The 22,622-nt window shown below is 38.7% G+C and overlaps 1 protein-coding gene, 1 long non-coding RNA gene, 2 pseudogenes and 8 gene segments (V, D, J or C); all 12 read right to left on the reverse strand.

The window, feature by feature from the left end:
• Window positions 1-224: 224 nt before the first annotated feature.
• LOC117492990 lies at window positions 225-6,516 on the reverse strand. The segment is given in 2 exon segments: window positions 225-575; window positions 6,451-6,516. Coding segments are annotated over 2 exon segments (363 nt in total).
• On the reverse strand, window positions 4,311-4,864 carry LOC117492963 (annotated as a pseudogene).
• On the reverse strand, window positions 6,506-7,769 carry LOC117492128. The segment is given in 2 exon segments: window positions 6,506-6,535; window positions 7,410-7,769. Coding segments are annotated over 2 exon segments (390 nt in total).
• Window positions 7,770-8,687: 918 nt separating this feature from the next.
• LOC117492974 lies at window positions 8,688-9,188 on the reverse strand. The segment is given in 2 exon segments: window positions 8,688-9,025; window positions 9,114-9,188. Coding segments are annotated over 2 exon segments (372 nt in total).
• Window positions 9,189-9,983: 795 nt separating this feature from the next.
• On the reverse strand, window positions 9,984-10,507 carry LOC117492129 (annotated as a pseudogene).
• A 367-nt stretch (window positions 10,508-10,874) lies between these two features.
• LOC117492130 lies at window positions 10,875-11,351 on the reverse strand. The segment is given in 2 exon segments: window positions 10,875-11,188; window positions 11,277-11,351. Coding segments are annotated over 2 exon segments (363 nt in total).
• A 696-nt stretch (window positions 11,352-12,047) lies between these two features.
• LOC117492966 lies at window positions 12,048-12,645 on the reverse strand. The segment is given in 2 exon segments: window positions 12,048-12,432; window positions 12,529-12,645. Coding segments are annotated over 2 exon segments (387 nt in total).
• Window positions 12,646-12,895: 250 nt separating this feature from the next.
• Window positions 12,896-13,573, reverse strand: LOC117492131. The segment is given in 2 exon segments: window positions 12,896-13,329; window positions 13,423-13,573. Coding segments are annotated over 2 exon segments (489 nt in total).
• A 655-nt stretch (window positions 13,574-14,228) lies between these two features.
• Window positions 14,229-14,735, reverse strand: LOC117492969. The segment is given in 2 exon segments: window positions 14,229-14,572; window positions 14,661-14,735. Coding segments are annotated over 2 exon segments (378 nt in total).
• Window positions 14,736-16,095: 1,360 nt separating this feature from the next.
• On the reverse strand, window positions 16,096-16,633 carry LOC117492132. The segment is given in 2 exon segments: window positions 16,096-16,496; window positions 16,585-16,633. Coding segments are annotated over 2 exon segments (450 nt in total).
• A 1,280-nt stretch (window positions 16,634-17,913) lies between these two features.
• On the reverse strand, window positions 17,914-19,749 carry LOC117492134 (immunoglobulin epsilon heavy chain-like). The gene is made up of 3 exons (XM_034142257.1): window positions 19,675-19,749; window positions 19,200-19,586; window positions 17,914-18,233 (listed from the first exon to the last, which is right to left on the reverse strand). Exons 1-3 carry the CDS (start codon window positions 19,721-19,723, stop codon window positions 17,914-17,916), a joined length of 756 nt encoding a protein of 251 aa, XP_033998148.1. The 5' UTR covers window positions 19,724-19,749.
• A 1,107-nt stretch (window positions 19,750-20,856) lies between these two features.
• Window positions 20,857-21,060, reverse strand: LOC117493032. The gene is made up of 2 exons (XR_004556924.1): window positions 21,022-21,060; window positions 20,857-20,933 (listed from the first exon to the last, which is right to left on the reverse strand). It is a non-coding gene; the product is annotated as an uncharacterized LOC117493032 (long non-coding RNA).
• Window positions 21,061-22,622: the final 1,562 nt, after the last annotated feature.

Raw genomic sequence — 22,622 nt, forward strand, 5'->3', positions numbered from 1 at the left:
AACAGCTGCGTTGTTTGAAATGGGACATTTTATATTATATTTGATATATTTAGTTGGAGGCACAAAAGACACAAAAATACTTATATTCTGTTTGAATTCACTATATGTCTTTAGGTTGCAACTGAATTAAACATTGCGTCAAATGAGATGAAATAGGATGTCAATATTCAGTTACTCAGTATTTCAATATAAAGTGAATGCTCTCATGGGTGATGGTAAATAGAGGAAGTAGTTTTTGTACGACTCTCCTGTTACTGTCTCTCACTGTGTGTCTCTGGCACAGTAATACACTGCTGTGTCCTCGGCCTTCAGACTGTTCATCTGCAGATACACTTTACTGCTGGAGTCATCTCTGGAGATAGTGAATCTACCCTGGACCGACTGGGAGTAAGAGATCGGAGAACTGCTTGTGCCGATAATAGCGATCCACTCCAGTCCTTTTCCAGGAGCCTGTCTGATCCAGTGCATCCAGTAGCTACTGAATGTGAATCCAGAGGCTGTACAGGTCAATCTGTGAGATTCTCCAGGCCTTTTAGTCACTGAACCAGATTCTGTCAGAGTCTGACCATCAACACCTGTCAAGAGGATAAAAACACATCTGGTGGAATAAGCTGTTGACACAATTAAAATCTGTGTTAGATAAAGATCAGTAAAGATGTTGACCTGCCCAGCAGACAGTGAGCAGCAGCAGTCCTGTCCTATAGTCCATCATGTTGAACTGTGTGTCCTCTGTCCTCTGTCCTCCTCTCTGCAGTCACATAAGTAGAGGGGGAGATATCTGAGTTTTGCATTGACTCCTCCTTTCTGATTGAATTGATGGCAGGTGGCAGTAGCTGTCTTTTTATTATTTACTGCCACCTGTTGGTACTAGTGATAATAAATAGTTAGAGGTTTTTGTAAAGCCTCTGTGCTTCCTTTAATCAGTGTGTCTCTTTGGCGCAGTAATACACAGCAGAGTCCTCTGGCTTTAAGTTGGACAGCCTCAGATGCACCATGCTGTTGCTATCATCTCTTCTGATTTCTACACGTCCCTCCACGCTGGCATATTTGTTGCTACTAGCCGAAGAGTAGCCGCTCCCTATCCCTGTGTTTATTAGTGAGATCTTCAGCAGGCTGGTTGCACCCATCTTAGATTCTTCAGAGACTGAACCTACAGGGTAACTTTGAGAGGATGTGTGTCTGACCCTCCTCGATGAGGTCCCTCAGGGGTGCGTCTTGGGTCCCCTCGTCTTCTCTTTGTTCACCAATGGCTCTGTCATTCTATAAATATCTCAATATCTTGCTTTCAATATAATACATGCAGAGGCCTGAGAAAAAACATTTGGAGATCTCTACGTCATATTGATCACTCAAATGTTTAATAAGGGTAAGGAATTATACAAAATACCCCCTAGCTTAACATTCTCCAAAAGAATATGATTTTGATTAATATTTCAAACAAAGTCCTCATATTTATGATATATTCTTTAAAAGCCATATAACACAGAGAAGACAAACACATTTGGACATTAACAGTCTGCAAGGTTTTTGCATAGCTTCCCTGGGGACTTCCACCAGTGTCGCCCTCTTGCGGTAACCTTTGACCCTGACTTATTTTTTAAAACACTAAAGACGTCTTGTGACGGAAGCATTGCGTGGGGAAGTATTCACATCTTGTGTATATAAGATATCCTGATTTAAGGTGGAAAATGACTTGCACTCTCTATTGGTTAATGCCATTGACAACTGAAGTGGTTTTTGTACAGCTCTGTGGCTTCCTGTATCACTGTGTCTGTCGAGCACAATAATAAACAGCAGAGTCTTCAGACGTCAGGCTGTTCATCTGCAGATACACCTGGTCCACGTTGTTGTCTCTGGAGATGGTGAAGCGATTCTGGACTGACGTGGAATAATATATAGTACTTCCACTTGGAGCAGAAATGAAGGCAACCCACTCCAGTCCTTTTCCTTCAGCTTGTCTGATCCAGCTGATATCAGCATCACTATCTGATATTCCTGCATATGTACAGGTGAGTTTGTGGGACTGTCCAGGGAGCTTTACCACCGCTTCAGACTCAGTCAGAGTCTGACTGCAAACACCTGGAGAGAAAAGCAGATTGATCACAACAGACCCAAACATAAAGCTAAGAAAAAGAAGAGTGCAGGAGTATGTGCTCACCAGAAATCCATGAAAGCATCAGAAACATTAAACATGTAGCTAAAGTCATAGTGGAAATGTGTTGTGTGTGCTGCAGTGGTTTGAGCTCTCCTCTTCAGTTTGCTGTGAGATAAATAAAGATGGAAGAGATGAATATTTGCATTGGCTCCTCCTATTAGTGCTGAAAATGAAGAATATTTAAATGAATAATTAACAGTTTAAAATGTTGATAATATTACATTCTGATAACATGAACAATCTGCCTAAACTGTTTTGCTGTTTTATATAGAAACCATTCATGATCAAAAAAGGCACACAGGAAGAAATGCCTGAGATAATGAAATGTGTTTGAGGGAGAACTAAATGAACTCATGAATCTGCAGTGACTGCTGATCCAGCTCCTTTTTGTGTTATAATGAAGCAACCTCTCAAAGAGTGAGAATATAAACCTGTAGTTCAGTCCAGGGTCTGAGTGTGAGTTAAGATCAGTGAGAGCAGCAGATCTGAGTGTTTCCTTTTACTGACAGAGGAGAGGGGAACTCAACACTGACTGCCATCTAGTGTCTTTATGAGAGCAGCTGCTCCATGATATGCATTAATGGTGCTGAAACGTGTTCATGTATTGTTGATTTTATTCCTATTTGGACATTGATCTCAGCGGATTCTTTTTTTTGTTTTGGTCTTGGCTATTTTGTGTGACAGTGATCAATTCATCTAGATCTTTTTTTTAATTGATTTAAATTGCTGGTAATTTATGAACTCTCTCAAGGCTGAATTTCATAATTGTATTATATACAACCAAAGCAAAAGATAACTGAAGAATATAATTCATTTTAAGGGTCTATCTAACACAAGGATGAGGTCTGTAGGTTTTTGTACAGCTGCTCAACCAGCTTCAGTCACTGTGTGTCTCGAGCACAGTAATAAACAGCAGAGTCTACAGCCGTCAGACTGCTCATCTGCAGATACAGCTGCTCTCTGTTGTTGTCTCTGGAGATGGTGAACCGGCCTTTCACTGACTCAGAGTAGTAGATACGATCACTATCATATTCAATAATCGCAACCCACTCCAGTCCTTTCCCAGGAGCCTGTCTGATCCAAGCCATCCAAGAGCTTTCAAAGTCAACTCCAGAGGCTGTACAGGTCAATCTGTGAGATTCTCCAGGCCTTTTAGTCACTGGATCAGATTCTGTCAGAGTCTGACCATCAACACCTGTCAAGAGGTTAAAAACACATCTGGTGAAATAAACTGTTGACACAATTAAAATCTGTGTTAGATAAAGATCAGTAAAGATGTTGACCTGCCCAGCAGACAGTGAGCAGCAGCAGTCCTGTCCTATAGTCCATCATGTTAAACTGTGTGTCCTCTGTCCTCTGTCCTCCTCTCTGCAGCCACATAAGTAGAGGGGGAGATATCTGAGTTTTGCATTGACTCCTCCTTTCTGATTGAACATTGTCCTCTTTTAACAGTATTTTATGTTAATAACATTATCTCTTACATTTAATTTGGTAAACATTTCTTATTGGGCTGTAAGTCACTTTGAAACATTTTAATATCGTTATGTAATTCAGATTTGTCAGATGAAACAAACAAATAATGGATTTTATTTACTGTTTATTAAAATAAAGGTATTAACATTATTGTCATTAAAAAATGCTTTGAGATAATTTAGTAAATAAATCACTTTACATGTTTTATCTACATCTCATGTCTTTAACATTTATATTTTTTATCAAAAATTACATTTTCTGTCAAATAAAGAAAATGAATGCATGCATTTGTTTTTGGAAAGAAACTCTGACATCCAACATTTTGTTGTTGTGTTTTGGCTCGTAGATGTACTGTTTAGTATTTGTGAATAAATAGTGTGAACAATATATAAGAGCTGAAATTGGTTGTAAAGTAACTTAAATTTAGAGGACAAAATCCAATTACTGAAAATATATAATACTTGATACTCGAAAAGGCTGATGTGTAACAATTTAAAGAATAATTAATCATTTTTTTATTCTGGGAATACATACAGTAATGTATCAGTGATTATAACCTCTAAATGTTTAAACTGATGATGTAACAGTGAGCTGGTGTTGAGATCATTTCTGGTCTGAGGGCTCCTCCTCTGGTGGCTTCATGTTACAAGTGTTCAGGCTCTGAGGGGTTTTTGTTCAGCTCTACCGATGGTGTGTGTCACAGTGTGTCTCTGGCACAGTAATACACAGCAGAGTCTCCAGGCTGCATGCTCTGTCCGTTCAGAGTCACTGTGTTGCTGGAAGAGTCTAAGTCGATACTGAACTTGCTCTTCAGTGAATCTTTAAAGTATGTAGTTCCAGTGTTTTTCATTCCTATCCACTCCAGTCCTTTCCCTGCAGGCTGTCTGATCCAGGCTGTGTAGTAGCTGCTAAGAGAATAAGAGACCTGACAGGTGATGGTCAGACGTTGACCTGGCTGTACAGTCACAGAGGCTGGCTGTATCAACTGCTCACACTTCACACCTGTGGAGGGAAACATGTTGAATAGTGAGCGAGGTTAATAACAGTGAGCAGTCAGTGTGAGCGTTCTGTCAGTGTCTCTGCCTCAGTGAGACTCACAGGATCCAGCAGCCAGCAGCAGCAGCAGAGCTACAGAGAACATGGTTGGTGTTGAAGGTGACCTGATGGAGCTTCTCTTCTTCTGCTGCAGCTGACAGCATGATATCAAGTCTTTATAGCAGACTGTGAGGAAGTTCACTTTGCATAGAGAGGGACACTGACAGGCTATAAAAGAGGGACGGACTGTCCTGTCGAGAGCAGTCCAAGTTTGGATTTGTTGTTGGACATGTGAAAGAAATGATATTCTTTTTAAAACGATAACTGAAAGTTCATTGTTGTATTCTTCACAAAGCTTCTAACAGACATATCAGGCAAACAGACTCACATTTACACTCAGATTAACAGAATATTTAAATTCTGCTTTGACTATATTTTGTGAAGCTACAATCTGAATGAAGCAGTTCTATTAAGACAATGTTTCTTTTAGTGCCTTGATGATGTTTAACTGAAGCTTGTTCTGTGGTTGTGAGAAGCAGAACACAACGTTTTGACTTGTTGAGATGTTGATCAGTTGCTGGTTGCACTCAACAGAGATCGTCCTCCTCCCTGTCAATTAAGAACGTCACACTGTTAGAGCAGCATCTGCATCGCTCTCCTCTGTCATCATCCTTCTGGATCTTTCTGCTGTGTTTTTCATGGTAACGTGCAAGATCCTTCTTCACACCCTCCAAGAACTATTGGAGTCTCAGACTGTGTACTGCCCCTGCTCACATGTTATATTTAGATATGTTGTTGTGTTCAATATAATATGTAGTTATCACATGCAGAGGCCTGAGAAAAGACATTTGGGGATCTCTACGTCATTTTGATCACTCAAATGTTTAAGGAGCCTACGGTATTATAAAAAAAGACCCCCTAGCTATAGGGTCTTCTTATAACACAGAGGAAGAAAAACACATTCGGTCATGAACTTTCTCACTCAAGTCCAATTCAAACTCAAGTAGGAAGTAAAAAACACAAAATAATCTACATTTGGAGTTTTTATTTTTTTAGTGGAATTAGTGACATAATTCCTCCTGGCTCTTACTGCCATGATATTTTAAACTTTCTGCTGTACCCCGTTAGACATTGTTAAAAACAAAATCTTCAAGGTTTTTGCATAGCTTCACTGGGGACTTCCACCAGTGTCGCCCTCTTGCGGTAACCTTTGACCCTGACTTCTTTTTTTAACACTTAAGACGTCTTGTGACAGAAGCATTGCATGCAGGGAAGTATTCACATCTTGTGTATATAAGATATCCTGATTTAAAGTGGAAAATGACTTTCACTCTCTGTTGGTTAATCCCACTGAAAAACTCACTGTTTTTTGTACAGCTCTGTGGCTTCCTGTATCACTGTGTGTCTCGAGCACAGTAATAAACAGCAGAGTCTACAGCCGTCAGACTGTTCATCTGCAGATACACCTGCTGTCTGCTGTTGCTGGAGCCGGTGAACCGGCCTTTCACTGACTCAGAGTAGTACACGGTGCCAGCATTGATCGAAGTAATCCACTCCAGTCCTTTTCCTTCAGCCTGTCTGACCCAGGCCATCCAGTGGCTATTTAATGTGAATCCAGAAGTAGTACAGGTCAATCTGTGAGATTCTCCAGGCTTTTTAGTCACTGGTTCAGATTCTGTCAGAGTCTGACCATCAACACCTGTAAAGAGGATAAAAACACATCTGGTGAAATAAGCTGTTGACACAATTAAAATCTGTGTTAGATACAGATCAGTAAAGATGTTGACCTGCCCAGCAGACAGTGAGCAGCAGCAGTCCTGTCCTATAGTCCATCATGTTAAACTATGTGTCCACTGTCCTCTGTCCTCCTCTCTGCAGTCACATAAGTAGAGGGGGAGATATCTGAGTTTTGCATTGACTCCTCCTATAACTATGGGTGTGTTTTTTCTTCAGAATAATTTTGCAAGGCCATTTATAAAGGGACAACCAATAGACTTCATGTAAAGTATAATGATTTTGATTGCACGAGGGACAGCTAGGCCTACATCCAATACGACAATACATTTAATTAACTAACTAACCATTAATCTCAGGTGTATTTGATTGAATTTGGGTTAGAGATTAGATGATCAGAGCTGCTTCTTTAAGGGAAACATTGTTAATATATAATTTGTATATAATCAACTTCTCAAATGTTTTTAGGGTGGACTTAATGTTTCCAGTTAGCTGACTGGAATCAGTTGTTTGACTCCAGTGTTAAATATAGAATTTGCTTCATGTGGTTGTGGTTATGTTACAGTAATGTTTCAAATTCAAACAGATTAAACTTTCCTGGTGATAATGTTTATGATATAATGATGATTTGTGTTCAATCGGCAAATCAAACAGATGTTTTTTAATGTTTAATGTCATCAAAGTGTGCTTTCATTAATGTACTTCTAGAGATACATGGGCACAGTTGAACCATACTGAATCAGATAAACAGCTGAGTTGTTAGAAATGGGACATTTTTATATTATCTGTGATACATTTAGTTGGAGGCACAAAAGAAACACAATTACATATATTTCTGTTATAATTCACTATATTTCTTTAGGTTGCAACTGAATTAAACATTGCGTTAAATGAGATAAATAGGATGTCAATATTCAGTTAATCGGTATTTCAATATAAAGTGAATGCTCTCATGGGTGGTGGTAAATAGAGGAAGTAGTTTGTGTACGACTCTCCTGTTACTGTCTCTCACTGTGTCTCTGGCACAGTAATACACTGCTGTGTCCTCGGCCTTCAGACTGTTCATCTGCAGATACACTTTACTGCTGGAGTCATCTCTGGAGATAGTGAATCTACCCTGGACCGACTGAGAGTAATAGATCGGAGTACTAGCTGTGTGTATCAAAGCGATCCACTCCAGTCCTTTCCCAGGAGCCTGTCTGATCCAGTTCCATACTGAGCCTCCAAAGTTGAATCCAGATGTTGTGCAGGAGAGTCTGTGAGATTCTCCGGGTTTCCTGACTGCTGGTTCAGACTCAGTTATGGTCTGACCTTCAGCGACAGACCAAACAAACAGAGCAACCACCAAGAGTGTTAGCTTTCCCTGAGCCATGTTCACACAGTTTCTTGTGTTTTCAAAAGCTTGAGTCGCTCTTTAAATATGAAGTAAACTTGATCCCTTTGAGAATTCATTTGACGATTAGCTCCTCCTACTTTGCATTCTGCTTTAAAAGTCAAATTCAAGGCTATACAAACAGCATTAAACATCATTTAAACTAGCAGCAAATAGCTATTTAAGGCAATTGTTGACAGAAATGAACTGTTGATTAAATTAAACTAATATAATTATTCTTTTACAAGGAAAGATACAGTTGATTATTTATTTTCTTGAATTTGACTATAACTCATATGAGTAACATAAAAGCTTTACTTCTAATCATTGTTTTAGTTGTAACAATTTGAAACTAATTCAGAAATTGGTTGAACGATATGTTTTGTTTTATTTTTATGTTGTAACTGCAATGAAGGAAAGCATGATGGTCTAAATGTTTACTTGTGTTTGCTGCAGCTGGATGAAGACCTGGGTTTTGTTTATTCTCTTACTTTAAAGGTTTCAGTATTCAAATAGTGGCAATTTGAGGACAGATACAGAGAAACTTGGAGCCTTGAGAGGAAATAAACTACTAAGGAACTGAAACCTATTTGACAATGTGCAAAAACACATTTCTGCAGTGCATGAAAAATGCAAACTAAATAAGTTAAAAGACGTAGGATCTCAGATTAGACCATTTTCTAAATGTTAGCACATAAATGCTTTTCATGGTTCAGCTGCTGTCTTCTCTAAAGAGACATTTTGATAAGAGTCTGCAATAAACATGATCAATCTATTAAGTGATATGATGTCTACATTCAGATATCTGTTAAGAAATATGTTTTACATTCTTTGGTGTAACTAAAGTTGTGTCATGATATTGGAAAGATTCCAAATCTCACATTAACAGTGTGAGAAAACTGTGGTAATAATGAGGGGTTTTTGTACAGCTGCTCAACCAGCTTCAGTCACTGTGTGTCGAGCACAGTAATAAACAGCAGAGTCTACAGCCGTCAGACTGCTCATCTGCAGATACACCTGCTGTCTGCTGTTGTCTCTGGAGATGGTGAACCGGCCTTTCACTGACTCAGAGTAGTACGGGGTGCTACCAGTGTTGATATAAGCGATCCACTCCAGTCCTTTCCCAGGAGCTTGTCTGACCCAGGCCATGTAGGAGCTACTGAATGTGAATCCAGAGCCTGTACAGGTCAATCTGTGAGATTCTCCAGGCCTTTTAGTCACTGGTTCAGATTCTGTCAGAGTCTGACCATCAACACCTGTAAAGAGGATAAAAACACATCTGGTGAAATAAGCTGTTGACACAATTAAAATCTGTGTTAGATAAAGATCAGTAAAGATGTTGACCTGCCCAGCAGACAGTGAGCAGCAGCAGTCCTGTCCTATAGTCCATCATGTTAAACTGTGTGTCCTCTGTCCTCTGTCCTCCTCTCTGCAGTCACATAAGTAGAGGGGGAGATATCTGAGTTTTACATTGACTCCTCCTTTCTGATTGAACATTGTCCTCTTTTAACAGTATTTTATGTTAAAAACATTATCTCTACAATTTTAAATTGGTAAATATTTCTTATTGTGCTGTAAGTCACTTTGTAACATTTGAATATCGTTATGTAATTCAGATTTGTCAGATGAAACAAACAAATAATGGCTTTTAATTGATTAAAATAAACATTATTGTCATTAAAAAATGCTTTGAGTTAATTTAGTAAATAAATCACTTTACAGGTTTTATCTACATCTCATGTCTTTAACATTTATATTTTTAATCAAAAATTATGTTTTGTGTCAAATAAAGAACAGAAATGCATGCATTTGTTTTTGGAAAGAAACTCTGACATCCAACAATTTGTTGTTGTGTTTTGGCTCGTAGAAGTACTGTTTAGTATTCGTGAATAAATAGTGTGAACAATATTCTTAGAGCTGAAATTGGTTGTAAAGAAACTTACATTTAGAGCAAGAAATTAAATTACTGAAAATATATAATTATGGATACTTGAAAAGGCTGATGTTTAACAATTTAAAGAAGTTATTCATTTTTATTCTGGGAATACATACAGTAATGTATCAGTGATTATAACCTCTAAATGTTTAAACTGATGATGTAACAGTGAGCTGGTGTTGAGATCATTTCTGGTCTGAGGGCTCCTCCTCTGGTGGCTTCATGTTACAATGTTCAGGCTCTGAGGGGTTTTTGTACAGCTCTACTGATGGTGTGTGTCACAGTGTGTCTCTGGCACAGTAATACACAGCAGAGTCTCCAGGCTGCATGCTCTGTCCGTTCAGAGTCACTGTGTTGCTGGAAGAGTCTAAGTCGATACTGAACTTGCTCTTCAGTGAATCTTTATAGAATGTAGCTCCAGTGTATTTGATACCTATCCACTCCAGTCCTTTCCCTGCAGGCTGTCTGATCCAGGCTGTGTAGTAGCTGCTAACAGAATAAGAGACCTGACAGGTGATGGTCAGACGTTGACCTGGCTGCACAGTCACAGAGGCTGGCTGTATCAACTGCTCACACTTCACACCTGTGGAGGGAAACATGTTGAATAGTGAGCGAGGTTAATAACAGTGAGCAGTCAGTGTGAGCGTTCTGTCAGTGTCTCTGCCTCAGTGAGACTCACAGGATCCAGCAGCCAGCAGCAGCAGCAGAGCTACAGAGAACATGGTTGGTGTTGAAGGTGACCTGATGGAGCTTCTCTTCTTCTGCTGCAGCTGACAGCATGATATCAAGTCTTTATAGCAGACTGTGAGGAAGTTCACTTTGCATAGAGAGGGACGCTGACAGGCTATAAAAGAGGGACGGACTGTCCTGTCAAGAGTTGTCATTTGGATTTGTGTTGGGACATATGAAATAACATTTATTTTTTAAAACAAGAAATGAAAATGATATTTTTATTTCCAATCAAACCTCAGACAAACAGTATATCTATTGTCTGATGTAACTTTTGGTAGCTGCTATCTGATGGAAGCAGTTTTATTGAGGCGATATTTCTTTCATTGTCTTGATGATGTTGATCTCAAGCTTTTTTGTGATTGTGAGAAGCAGAACACAAAGTTTTGAATTTGCATTTGAACTTGTTGAGTTTTTGTACAGCATTTCTCCTTCCTGTGTCATTGTGTCTCTCGAGCACAGTAATAAACAGCAGAGTCTACAGCCGTCAGACTGCTCCTCTGCAGATACACCTGCTGTCTGTTGTTGTCTCTGGAGATGGTGAACCGGCCTTTCACTGACTCAGAGTAGTAGATGTAGCTACTGCCACTGCTGATATAAGCGATCCACTCCAGTCCTTTCCCAGGAGCCTGTCTGACCCAGTTCATCCTGTAGTCACTGAATGTGAATCCAGAGGCTGTACAGGTCAATCTGTGAGATTCTCCAGGCCTTTTAGTCACTGAATCAGATTCTGTCAGAGTCTGACCATCAACACCTGTCAAGAGGATAAAAACACATCTGGTGAAATAAGCTGTTGACACAATTAAAATCTGTGTTAGATAAAGATCAGTAAAGATGTTGACCTGCCCAGCAGACAGTGAGCAGCAGCAGTCCTGTCCTATAGTCCATCATGTTAAACTGTGTGTCCTCTGTCCTCTGTCCTCCTCTCTGCAGTCACATAAGTAGAGGGGGAGATATCTGAGTTTTGCATTGACTCCTCCTTCTGATTGAACATTGTCCTCTGTTCACACTAATATTTACCTTAAAAAAATATCTCTTTAAATATTGATTTCGTCAACATTTAAACCTGATATAAATGTTATCCTTATATTGCTTCGTTACATTTACATTTCTTATTTAATTCAGTTTCTTCCGATGCAACTTGAATTTCTGCTGCTGTTTATTGAAAATAGGTTTTAAAATTGTTATGATTTAGTTTTATATCATGTAGCGTGTATATCACTTTGCAGGCTAGGTTTGAAATAGACGAAAAGCATCCCATACTTTTTATCAAAGCTGACGTATTGTGTCACAGTTATCAGTACAGCAATTAATGCATTTGTTGCAATTGTGAGATCCAAAGAAATGTAAGTTTTGGCTCGTAGCTCGTACTGATTGATATTTTTAGGGGAATACATCCTGTTACACATCTAACATTTAGAGCAATTAATCTACTGAAACCAATTCAGCTGATTTTATTTTATAAGGTCTACTTGAGAAGTTTAATGGTCGACAATTTGTCATTTGTATTTGTCTTGTATTCTGGGAATACATACAGTAATGTATCAGTGATTATAACCTCTAAATGTTTAAACTGATGATGTAACAGTGAGCTGGTGTTGAGATCATTTCTGGTCTGAGGGCTCCTCCTCTGGTGGCTTCATGTTACAAGTGTTCAGGCTCTGAGGGGTTTTTGTACAGCTCTACTGATGGTGTGTGTCACAGTGTGTCTGGCACAGTAATACACAGCAGAGTCTCCAGGCTGCACGCTCTGTCCGTTCAGAGTCACTGTGTTGCTGGAAGAGTCTAAGTCGATACTGAACTTGCTCTTCAGTGAATCTTTGTAGTATGAACTTCCAGTGTTTTTCACGCCTATCCACTCTAGTCCTTTCCCTGCAGGCTGTCTGATCCAGGCTGTGAAGGAGCCAAGAGAATAAGAGACCTGACAGGTGATGGTCAGACGTTGACCTGGCTGTACAGTCACAGAGGCTGGCTGTATCAACTGCTCACACTTCACACCTGTGGAGGGAAACATGTTGAATAGTGAGCGAGGTTAATAACAGTGAGCAGTCAGTGTGAGCGTTCTGTCAGTGTCTCTGCCTCAGTGAGACTCACAGGATCCAGCAGCCAGCAGCAGCAGCAGAGCTACAGAGAACATGGTTGGTGTTGAAGGTGACCTGATGGAGCTTCTCTTCTTCTGCTGCAGCTGACAGCATGATATCAAGTCTTTATAGCAGACTGTGAGGAAGTTCACTTTGCATAGAGAGGGACACTGACAGGCTATAAAAGAGGGACGGACTGTCCTGTCAAGAGTTGTCATTTGGATTTGTGTTGGGACATATGAAATAACATTTATCTTTTAAAAAAATAAATGAAAATGATATTTTTATTTCCAATCAAACCTCAAACAAACAGTATATTTATTGTCTGATGTAACTTTTGGTAGCTGATATCTGATGAAGCAGTTTTATTGAGGCGATATTTATTTCAGTGTCTTGATGATGTTGATCTCAAGCCTTTTTGTGATTGTGAGAAGCAGAACACAAAGTTTTGAATTTGTATTTGAACTTGTTGAGTTTTTGTACAGCATTTCTCCTTCCTGTGTCAACTGTGTCTCTCGAGCACAGTAATAAACAGCAGAGTCTACAGCCGTCAGACTGCTCATCTGCAGATACACCTGCTGTCTGTTGTTGTCTCTGGAGATGGTGAACCGGCCTTTCACTGACTCAGAGTAGTAGATGTAGCTACTGCCACTGCTGATATAAGCGATCCACTCCATTCCTTTTCCAGCAGCCTGTCTGATCCAAGCAGTATCAATATGACCACTAAACCCTGAATATGTGCAGGTCAGTCTGTGGGACTCTCCAGGCTTTTTAACCGCTGGTTCAGACTCAGTCAGTGTTTGACCCTCAGTACCTACAGACATGTAAACAGCTCATTAGTTTCTGTAATGCAGCCATATTGTCATTGTACCAGGAGCTCTGTCAGAAAAACAGGTTTTGTTCTTACCTGCAGAGTTAATTGACAGGATGAGAAAAACCACCAGATAATCAGGTCTGATCATTGTGAAAGCCAGTTGTCTCTGTCCAGTCTACAGTGTGTATGTCAGTGATTTAGTGTCTGTCCTTCACTCTGCAACACATATGTAGAGATGGAAGAGGTCAGAGTTTGCATTGACTCCTCCTCCTCAAACAGAAACACAGCACATCCCCTGAATAAATATGATGTAGATTTCCTTTTTGCATACTATGATTGAATGTATATATATCCTTAAATTATAAGGTTGAATTTCAAGTTATTTGTCAGTTCCTTTTATTTAAATCTAAATAAGATGTAATCATTTATTCTGCTTTGCACAACATTGGTTGCCCATCCTCCACATACTGGAAACATCATGCATAAATATATTATTGATACCTGCTGTTAAGAAATTAATAATGGGACATGATTGTTGCAGGAATGCTTCAAGACTTTCATAGTATACGTTTAGAGACATTGTCATATTGCCGTTATTGTCATCTGTCTTTTTATCCTCTACTGCCACCTGTTGGTACTTGAGTGAGTAATGTGACTGACATTTCTACATTTACTGTTTATTTTTGCCCATACATGAAAAATACATTTAGAAGATGTTTTTTCTGTTTTATGAGGAAATTACTTTTTTTAAAGACATTTATTTTTTATTATTGTGTTTTGTAACTTGGCTCAGAAGCAACTGTTTTTTTCATTTTCATAAAAACTACAGCAAGGAAAGATTTAGTCAAAGTATAATTATCCTTGTACTCTATCAACTAAGTATGGATGAGGACTGTAGGTTTTTGTACAGCTGCTCAACCAGCTTCAGTCACTGTGTGTCGAGCACAGTAATAAACAGCAGAGTCTACAGCCGTCAGACTGTTCATCTGCAGATACACCTGCTGTCTGCTGTTGTCTCTGGAGATGGTGAACCGGCCTTTCACTGACTCAGAGTAGTAGATGTGGGCACTGCTAGTAGGGTGCATAGTAGCAACCCACTCCAGTCCTTTCCCAGGAGCCTGTCTGACCCAGGCCATCCAGGAGCTACTGAATGTGAATCCAGAGGCTGTACAGGTCAATCTGTGAGATTCTCCAGGCCTTTTAGTCACTGGTTCAGATTCTGTCAGAGTCTGACCATCAACACCTGTAAAGAGGATAAAAACACATCTGGTGAAATAAGCTGTTGACACAATTAAAATCTGTGTTAGATAAAGATCAGTAAAGATGTTGACCTGCCCAGCAGACAGTGAGCAGCAGCAGTCCTGTCCTATAGTCCATCATGTTAAACTGTGTGTCCTCTGTCCTCTGTCCTCCTCTCTGCAGTCACATAAGTAGAGGGGGAGATATCTGAGTTTTGCATTGACTCCTCCTTTAACTGTGTGTCCTTTTGCAAGGCCATTGATAAAGCGCCAGAAAGTAGACTTCATGTAAAGTACGAGGAAACCCTCTCCTTGCTATACAGATTGAGGGGTAGTCCTTAACGTTTGATGAAATTTGGAGAATGAATGTTTAAATGTACAGCAATCACTCTCCATGTAGAAACAAATATGTGTTGGTGCATGTGTTGGATGATGGCAGAGAGACCCACCTACACTGTGTGCACACGTATTAGGCAAGTTGTACTTTTGAGGATTCATTTATTATTGAACAACTACAGTGCTCTCGGTGCATCACACATGTTAATAAACCTCAAATCTGGATATTTAAGAAAGTAAAAATGAGGTTTTGCCTTTTATAGGATAACATATGTGTGTACAATTATTGAGCAACTATTAGTGTGCAAACTTATTATGCAACTAAATAAAAAAACTAAAATGCTCCCGTCTCACTTTTTTATTTTCATCTGTTAAAGAGAGAATAATAAAACAAATAAAAATAATGGTGTTCTTGAAAGATGCAGACTTTTCCTGTACCACTTTCTTCTGACCCTGTTAACTATTTGCACCAAACGTTTGAAGGTTATGTGATCACGCCCAAATATCTGAGCAATCTCAAGAGTGCTGCATCCCTCTGAAATACTTTTTACAGTTTTGACTTTTCAGAGTCAGTTAAATCTCTTTTTTGACCCATTTTGATTGAGACAAAGGAACTGACTTATAATTGTGCACACCGTGATATAGGCCACACCCTCCCTCATTAGACATCAGCTGATTTTAATCTCAATGAGACTTTTACCTGGTTAAATAACGGAGATATATATATATATATATATATATATATATATATATATATATATATGCTTAAATCCAATACGCATTCAAGTTTATACAGCTTGGAGTTACGAAATATTATGATATGGTCAAAATACTCACTTCAAACAGATAAAGCTTCCCTGATGATAATGTTTATGATATAATGATGATTGGTGTACAATCAGAAAAGTAAAACGATGTGTATTAATCTTATCAAAGTGTGCATTCATTAATGTACTTCTAGAGATACATGGGCACAGTTTAACCATACTGAATCAGATAAACAGCTGCGTTGTTTGAAATGGGACATTTTTATATTATCTATGATACATTTAGTTGGAGGCACAAAAGACACAAAAATACTTTTCTTCAAAACATACAAATTATCTGTTAGAATTCACTATATTTCTTTAGGTTTCAACTGAAGTAAAAATTGCGTCAAATGAGATAAAATAGGAAGTCAATATTCAGTTACTCAGTATTTCAATATAAAGTGAATGCTCTCATAGGTGGTGGTAAATAGAGGAAGTAGTTTGTGTACGACTCTCCTGTTTCTGTCTCTCACTGTGTCTCTTCTGGCACAGTAATACACTGCTGTGTCCTCGGCCTTCAGACTGTTCATCTGCAGATACACTTTACTGCTGGAGTCATCTCTGGAGATAGTGAATCTACCCTGGACCGACTGGGAGTAAGAGGTAGAAGAACTGCCAGTGTTTATATAAGCGATCCACTCCAGTCCTTTCCCAGGAGCCTGTCTGACCCAGTTCATATGGTAGCTACTGAATGTGAATCCAGAGGCTGTACAGGTCAATCTGTGAGATTCTCCAGGCCTTTTAGTCACTGGATCAGATTCTGTCAGAGTCTGACCACCAACACCTGTCAAGAGGATAAAAACACATCTGGTGAAATAAGCTGTTGACACAATTAAAATCTGTGTTAGATAAAGATCAGTAAAGATGTTGACCTGCCCAGCAGACAGTGAGCAGCAGCAGTCCTGTCCTATAGTCCATCATGTTAAACTGTGTGTCCTCTGTTTTCTGTCCTCCTCTCTGCAGTCACATAAGTAGAGGGGGAGATGTCTGAGTTTTGCATTGACTCCTCCTATAACTAAGTGTGTGTGTTTAAAAAAAGACTTCATGTAAAGTATAATGATTGTGATTGCAAGAGGGACTCACCTAGGCCTACATCCAATATGACAATAAATTAAATTAATTAACTAACCATTAATCTCAGGTGTTTTTGATTTAAATTGGGTTAGATCAGAGCTGCTTCTTTATTTATTTCATTTCATCGTTTATTTGAAGAGTGCATATTGATGAACATTTAAGACAAATAATGCTTTAAAACGTAAACATGCCGGATTTTAGCTTTGAGCTCATTTCCGTCCGTAGTCCCTCACATACAACATTTAAGAACATGACATTTATATACATAGCAAAAATAAATACATGATATGCAGAAAGAGCATGAGCAGCATATACAAGCATTAACCACATGGCAGTACAATGTAGCAGCTACGATATATAAAGTGCAAGAGAAGATACAGGAGCTACATCAAGTGCAAGAGGAGGGAAACATTGTTAATAAATATTTGTTATTGAATCAACTTCTCAAATGTGTTTACGGTGGATTAAAGTTAGCCAGTTAGCTGACTGGAATCAGTTGTTTATCTCCAGGGTTAAATATAGAATTTGCTTCATTTGGTTGTGGTTATGTTACAGTAATGTTTCAAATTCAAACAGATAAAACTTTCCTGATGATAATGTTTATGATATAATGATGATTTGTGTTCAATCGGCAAATCTAATAGATGTTTTTTAATGCTTAATGTCATCAAAGTGTGCTTTCATTAATGTACTTCTAGAGATACATGGGCACAGCTTAACCATACTGAATCAGATAAACAGCTGCGTTGTTTGAAATGGGAAACCTTTCATATTTTTTATATATTATCTGTGATACGGGACTGCGGATGGAAATTAGCTTAAAGCTCAAATCCGGCTCATTTACGCTTGGAAGCATTTTTTTGTGTTAAAGTGTTCATTGATGTGCACTGTCCCGGTTCCAATAAACGATTAAATGAAAATACATTTTGATCGAGGCACAAAAGACAAAGAAATACATATTTTCTGTTTAAATTCACTATATTTCTTTAGGTTGCAACTGAATCAAACATTGCGTCAAATGAGATGAAATAGGATGTCAATATTCAGTTACTCAGTATTTCAATATAAAGTGAATGCTCTCATGGGTGGTGGTAAATAGAGGAAGTAGTTTTTGTACGGCTCTCCTGTTACTGTCTCTCACTGTCTCTTCTGGCACAGTAATACACTGCTGTGTCCTCGGTCTTCAGACTGTTCATCTGCAGATACACCTGCTGTCTGCTGTTGTCTCTGGAGATGGTGAACCGGCCTTTAAATGACTCAGAGTAGTACGGGGTGCTACCAGTGTCGAAATAAGCGATCCACTCCAGTCCTTTTCCAGGAGCCTGTCTGACCCAGTGCATGCCGTAGCTAGTGAATGTGAATCCAGAGGCTGTACAGGTCAATCTGTGAGATTCTCCAGGCCTTTTAGTCACTGGTTCAGATTCTGTCAGAGTCTGACCATCAACACCTGTCAAGAGGATAAAAACACATCTGGTGAAATAAGCTGGTGACACAATTAAAATCTGTGTTAGATAAAGATCAGTAAAGATGTTGACCTGCCCAGCAGACAGTGAGCAGCAGCAGTCCTGTCCTATAGTCCATCATGTTAAACTGTGTGTCCTCTGTCCTCTGTCCTCCTCTCTGCAGTCACATAAGTAGAGGGGGAGATATCTGAGTTTTGCATTGACTCCTCCTATAACTAAGGGTGTGTGTTTTTTTCAGAATAGTTTTGCAAGGCCATTTATAAAGTGACAAACAATTGACTTCATGTAAAGTATAATGATTTTGATTGCAAGAGGGACACAACTAAGCCTAATCCAATACGACAATAAACTAAATTAATTAATTAACCATTAATCTCAGGTGTATTTGATTTAATTTGGGTTAGAGATTAGATGATCAGAGCTGCTTCTTTAAGGGAAACATTATTAACATTTGTTATTGAATCAACTTCTCCAATGTGTTTACGGTGGGTTAAAGTTTGCCAGTTAGCTGACTGGAATCAGTTGTTTATCTCCAGTGTTAAATATAGCATTTGCTTCATTTGGTTGTGGTTATGTTACAGTAATGTTTCAAATTCAAACAGATAAAACTTTCCTGATGATAATGTTTATGATATAATGATGATTTGTGTTCAATCGGCAAATCAAATATTTTTTTATGTAATCAAAGCGTGCATTCATTAATGTACTTCTAGAGATACATGGGCACAGTTTAACCATACTGAATCAGATAAACAGCTGCGTTGTTTGAAATGGGACATTTTTATATTATCTGTGATACATTTTGTTGGAGGCACAAAAGACACAAAAATACATATTTTTCTGTTTGAATTCACTATATTTCTTTAGGCTGCAACTGAATTAAACATTGCGTAAAATGAGATGAAATAGGATGTCAATATTCAGTTAGTCAGTATTTCTAAAAGAGATACTGAAGAAAGTTAATATTCCCATAGGTGGTGGTAAATAGAGGAAGTAGTTTGTTATTCTCCTGTTACTGTCTCTCACTGTGTCTCTTCTGGCACAGTAATACACTGCTGTGTCCTCGGCCTTCAGACTGTTCATCTGCAGATACACTTTACTGCTGGAGTCATCTCTGGAGATAGTGAATCTACCCTGGACCGACTGGGAGTAATAGATCGGAGTACTATTTGTGCTGATATAAGCGATCCACTCCAGTCCTTTCCCAGGAGCCTGTCTGACCCAGTGCATGTAGTAGCTCCTTAATGTGAATCCAGAGGCTGTACAGGTCAATCTGTGAGATTCTCCAGGCCTTTTAGTCACTGAATCAGATTCTGTCAGAGTCTGACCATCAACACCTGTCAAGAGGATAAAAACACATCTGGTGAAATAAGCTGTTGACACAATTAAAATCTGTGTTAGATAAAGATCAGTAAAGATGTTGACCTGCCCAGCAGACAGTGAGCAGCAGCAGTCCTGTCCTATAGTCCATCATGTTAAACTGTGTGTCCTCTGTCCTCTGTCCTCCTCTCTGCAGTCACATAAGTAGAGGGGGAGATATCTGAGTTTTGCATTGACTCCTCCTATAACTAAGTTTGTGTGTCTTTTTAAGAATAATTTTGCAAGGCCATTTATAAAGCGACAAAAAATAGACTTAATGTAAAGTATAATGATTTTGATTGCCAGAGGGACACACCGAGGCCTACATCAAATACGACAATATACTTAATTCATTAACTAACCATTAATCTCAGGTGTATTTGATTGAATTTGGGTTAGAGATTAGATGATCAGAGCTGCTTCTTTAAGGGAAACATTATTAACATTTTTTATTGAATCAACTTCTCAAATGTGTTTACGGTGGGTTAAAGTTTGCCAGTTAGCTGACTGGAATCAGTTGTTTGTCTCCAGTGTTAAATATAGAATTTGCTTCATTTGGTTGTGGTTATGTGACAGTAATGTTTCAAATTCAAACAGATGAAGCTTTCCTGATGATAATGTTTATGATATAATGATGATTTGTATTCAATCGGCAAATCTAATAGATGTTTTTTTATGTAATCAAAGCGTGCATTCATTAATGTACTTCTAGAGATACATGGGCACAGTTTAACCATACTGAATCAGATAAAGAGCTGCGTTGTTTGAAATGGGACATTTTATATTATCTTTGATACATTTTGTTGGAGGCACAAAATACACAAAAATACATATTTTCTGTTTGAATTCACTATATTTCTTTAGGTTGCAACTGAATTAAACATTGCGTCAAATGATATAAAATAGGATGTCAATATTCAGTTACTCAGTATTTCAATATAAAGTGAATGCTCTCATGGGTGGTGGTAAATAGAGGAAGTAGTTTGTGTACGACTCTCCTGTTACTGTCTCTCACTGTGTCTCTTCTGGCACAGTAATACACTGCTGTGTCCTCGGCCTTCAGACTGTTCATCTACAGATACACTTTACTGCTGGAGTCATCTCTGGAGATAGTGAATCTACCCTGGACGGACTGAGAGTAATAGATATGAGAACTGCCTGTGTGTATAAAAGCGATCCACTCCAGTCCTTTTCCAGGAGCCTGTCTGACCCAGTTCATCCTGTAGTCACTGAATGTGATCCAGAGGCTGTACAGGTCAATCTGTGAGATTCTCCAGGCCTTTTAGTCACTGGTTCAGATTCTGTCAGAGTCTGACCATCAACACCTGTAAAGAGGATAAAAACACATCTGGTGAAATAAGCTGTTGACACAATTAGAAGCTGTGTTAGATAAAGATCAGTAAAGATGTTGACCTGCCCAGCAGAAAGTGAGCAGCAGCAGTCCTGTCCTATAGTCCATCATGTTAAACTGTGTGTCCTCTGTCCTCTGTCCTCCTCTCTGCAGTCACATAAGTAGAGGGGGAGATATCTGAGTTTTGCATTGACTCCTCCTCACAGGGTTTGTAAAAAATATCAACTCTCCATCTCAGCTCTTTAGACTTTTCTCTTAACTAGTTATACATTTTGTAGAATGTCTATCAGTATAGCTCTAACATAAAAAACAAATGTATTCTAATAATACACAGATGATTATGTTTGCTCCGACTTTTGACAAGTATATACACAAATTATTCAAACCTGTGAAATCATAATTTATATTTATCACATTAACCTAAACAAATTCTATATATATATGAGATCATTCATGTTGGTATCAATGCTCTGTTTCACATAAGTCACTTTGATCATAATGGAAGCATATTTACTATAATCTAAATAATCTACAATATTATTCTGATCACTAATATATAGTAGTGTTTAGGAAATGTGCTTTATTCTCCTCTCACATTTCACTTTTCTAATAATCTAGTCACCCAGCCAAGCTCTCTGTCTGATCAAATATTGTTTTTCAGCTTGTTTCTCTTTTCATATTCAATGTAATTTGTGGCTTGTATTCACAAATATAACATGTGTTATTTAAAATAAAATAATGAGATATCATGAGGGACTATCTGGTGATTAATGGGAAATACATATAAATCTGATGGGGATACATCATCCAAGTGTTATTGCAATTTTAGAGAAAACCCAGAAGTGTATGGATCACATTGCTTTGTGGTTAGTGGAGGTTTTTGTGCAGCTGCTCCACTGTCTTTAGTCACTGTGTGTCACGAGCACAGAAGTAAACAGCAGAGTCTCCTGCTGCCAGGCTGCTGACCTCGAGGTACTGAGTGCTGCTGGGTGTGGAGGAAACTTCTGTGTAGCAATGCATGGAGTCACCGACTCAGGAAGGAGACACGGTGAGAGTTGGAGCTTTGATGTCAAACACTGATGGGTTTATTCAGAGTATTCGGCCGGAGGATTCACATCACAAATCAAAGAGTCAGAGGTTCTGACTACACGGTAGAGTTGCCACGTCAATTCTGAAGAGCCTCTCTCTATGCTAGACCTTTTAACAGGTTCACAGAGAGAAATCAACATCTCTGAAGGAGTAGAATAAACAGCTGGGAACACTGAGCCACCCGCGTCCGACACTCATGGCCTCAAGGATTTCACATCCTAGAGTCCACAAACACAGATAAAGAAGTGCCTCAGCGTTCTCACAACAATTACCATTCGTGCCAGACAAGTTGACCGGTCACAAACTGGTGACAACAACACATATGGCACCAAGGCCTTTCCTTAAAGGAGATAACAGACGTCAGAGTAGATCATAAAACGTCACAGAGCAAAAGGTTAGATATCTAGAAGAATTATTCCTTAACAGTTCCTCTCTTTTTATCATTTTTGATAACCTTAAAACATTAGTCTAATAATAATTCTGGTCAATACTTAAATCAATAGGCGTCTTCAGATTCGAGTGTGGTCTCACCTTACATTCAATTACATCACAAAGTAGAATAAGATTGAAACAT

Source organism: Trematomus bernacchii, unplaced genomic scaffold (genome assembly GCF_902827165.1).
Source record: "Trematomus bernacchii unplaced genomic scaffold, fTreBer1.1, whole genome shotgun sequence".
In the NCBI taxonomy this organism is placed as follows: Eukaryota; Metazoa; Chordata; class Actinopteri; order Perciformes; family Nototheniidae; genus Trematomus; species Trematomus bernacchii.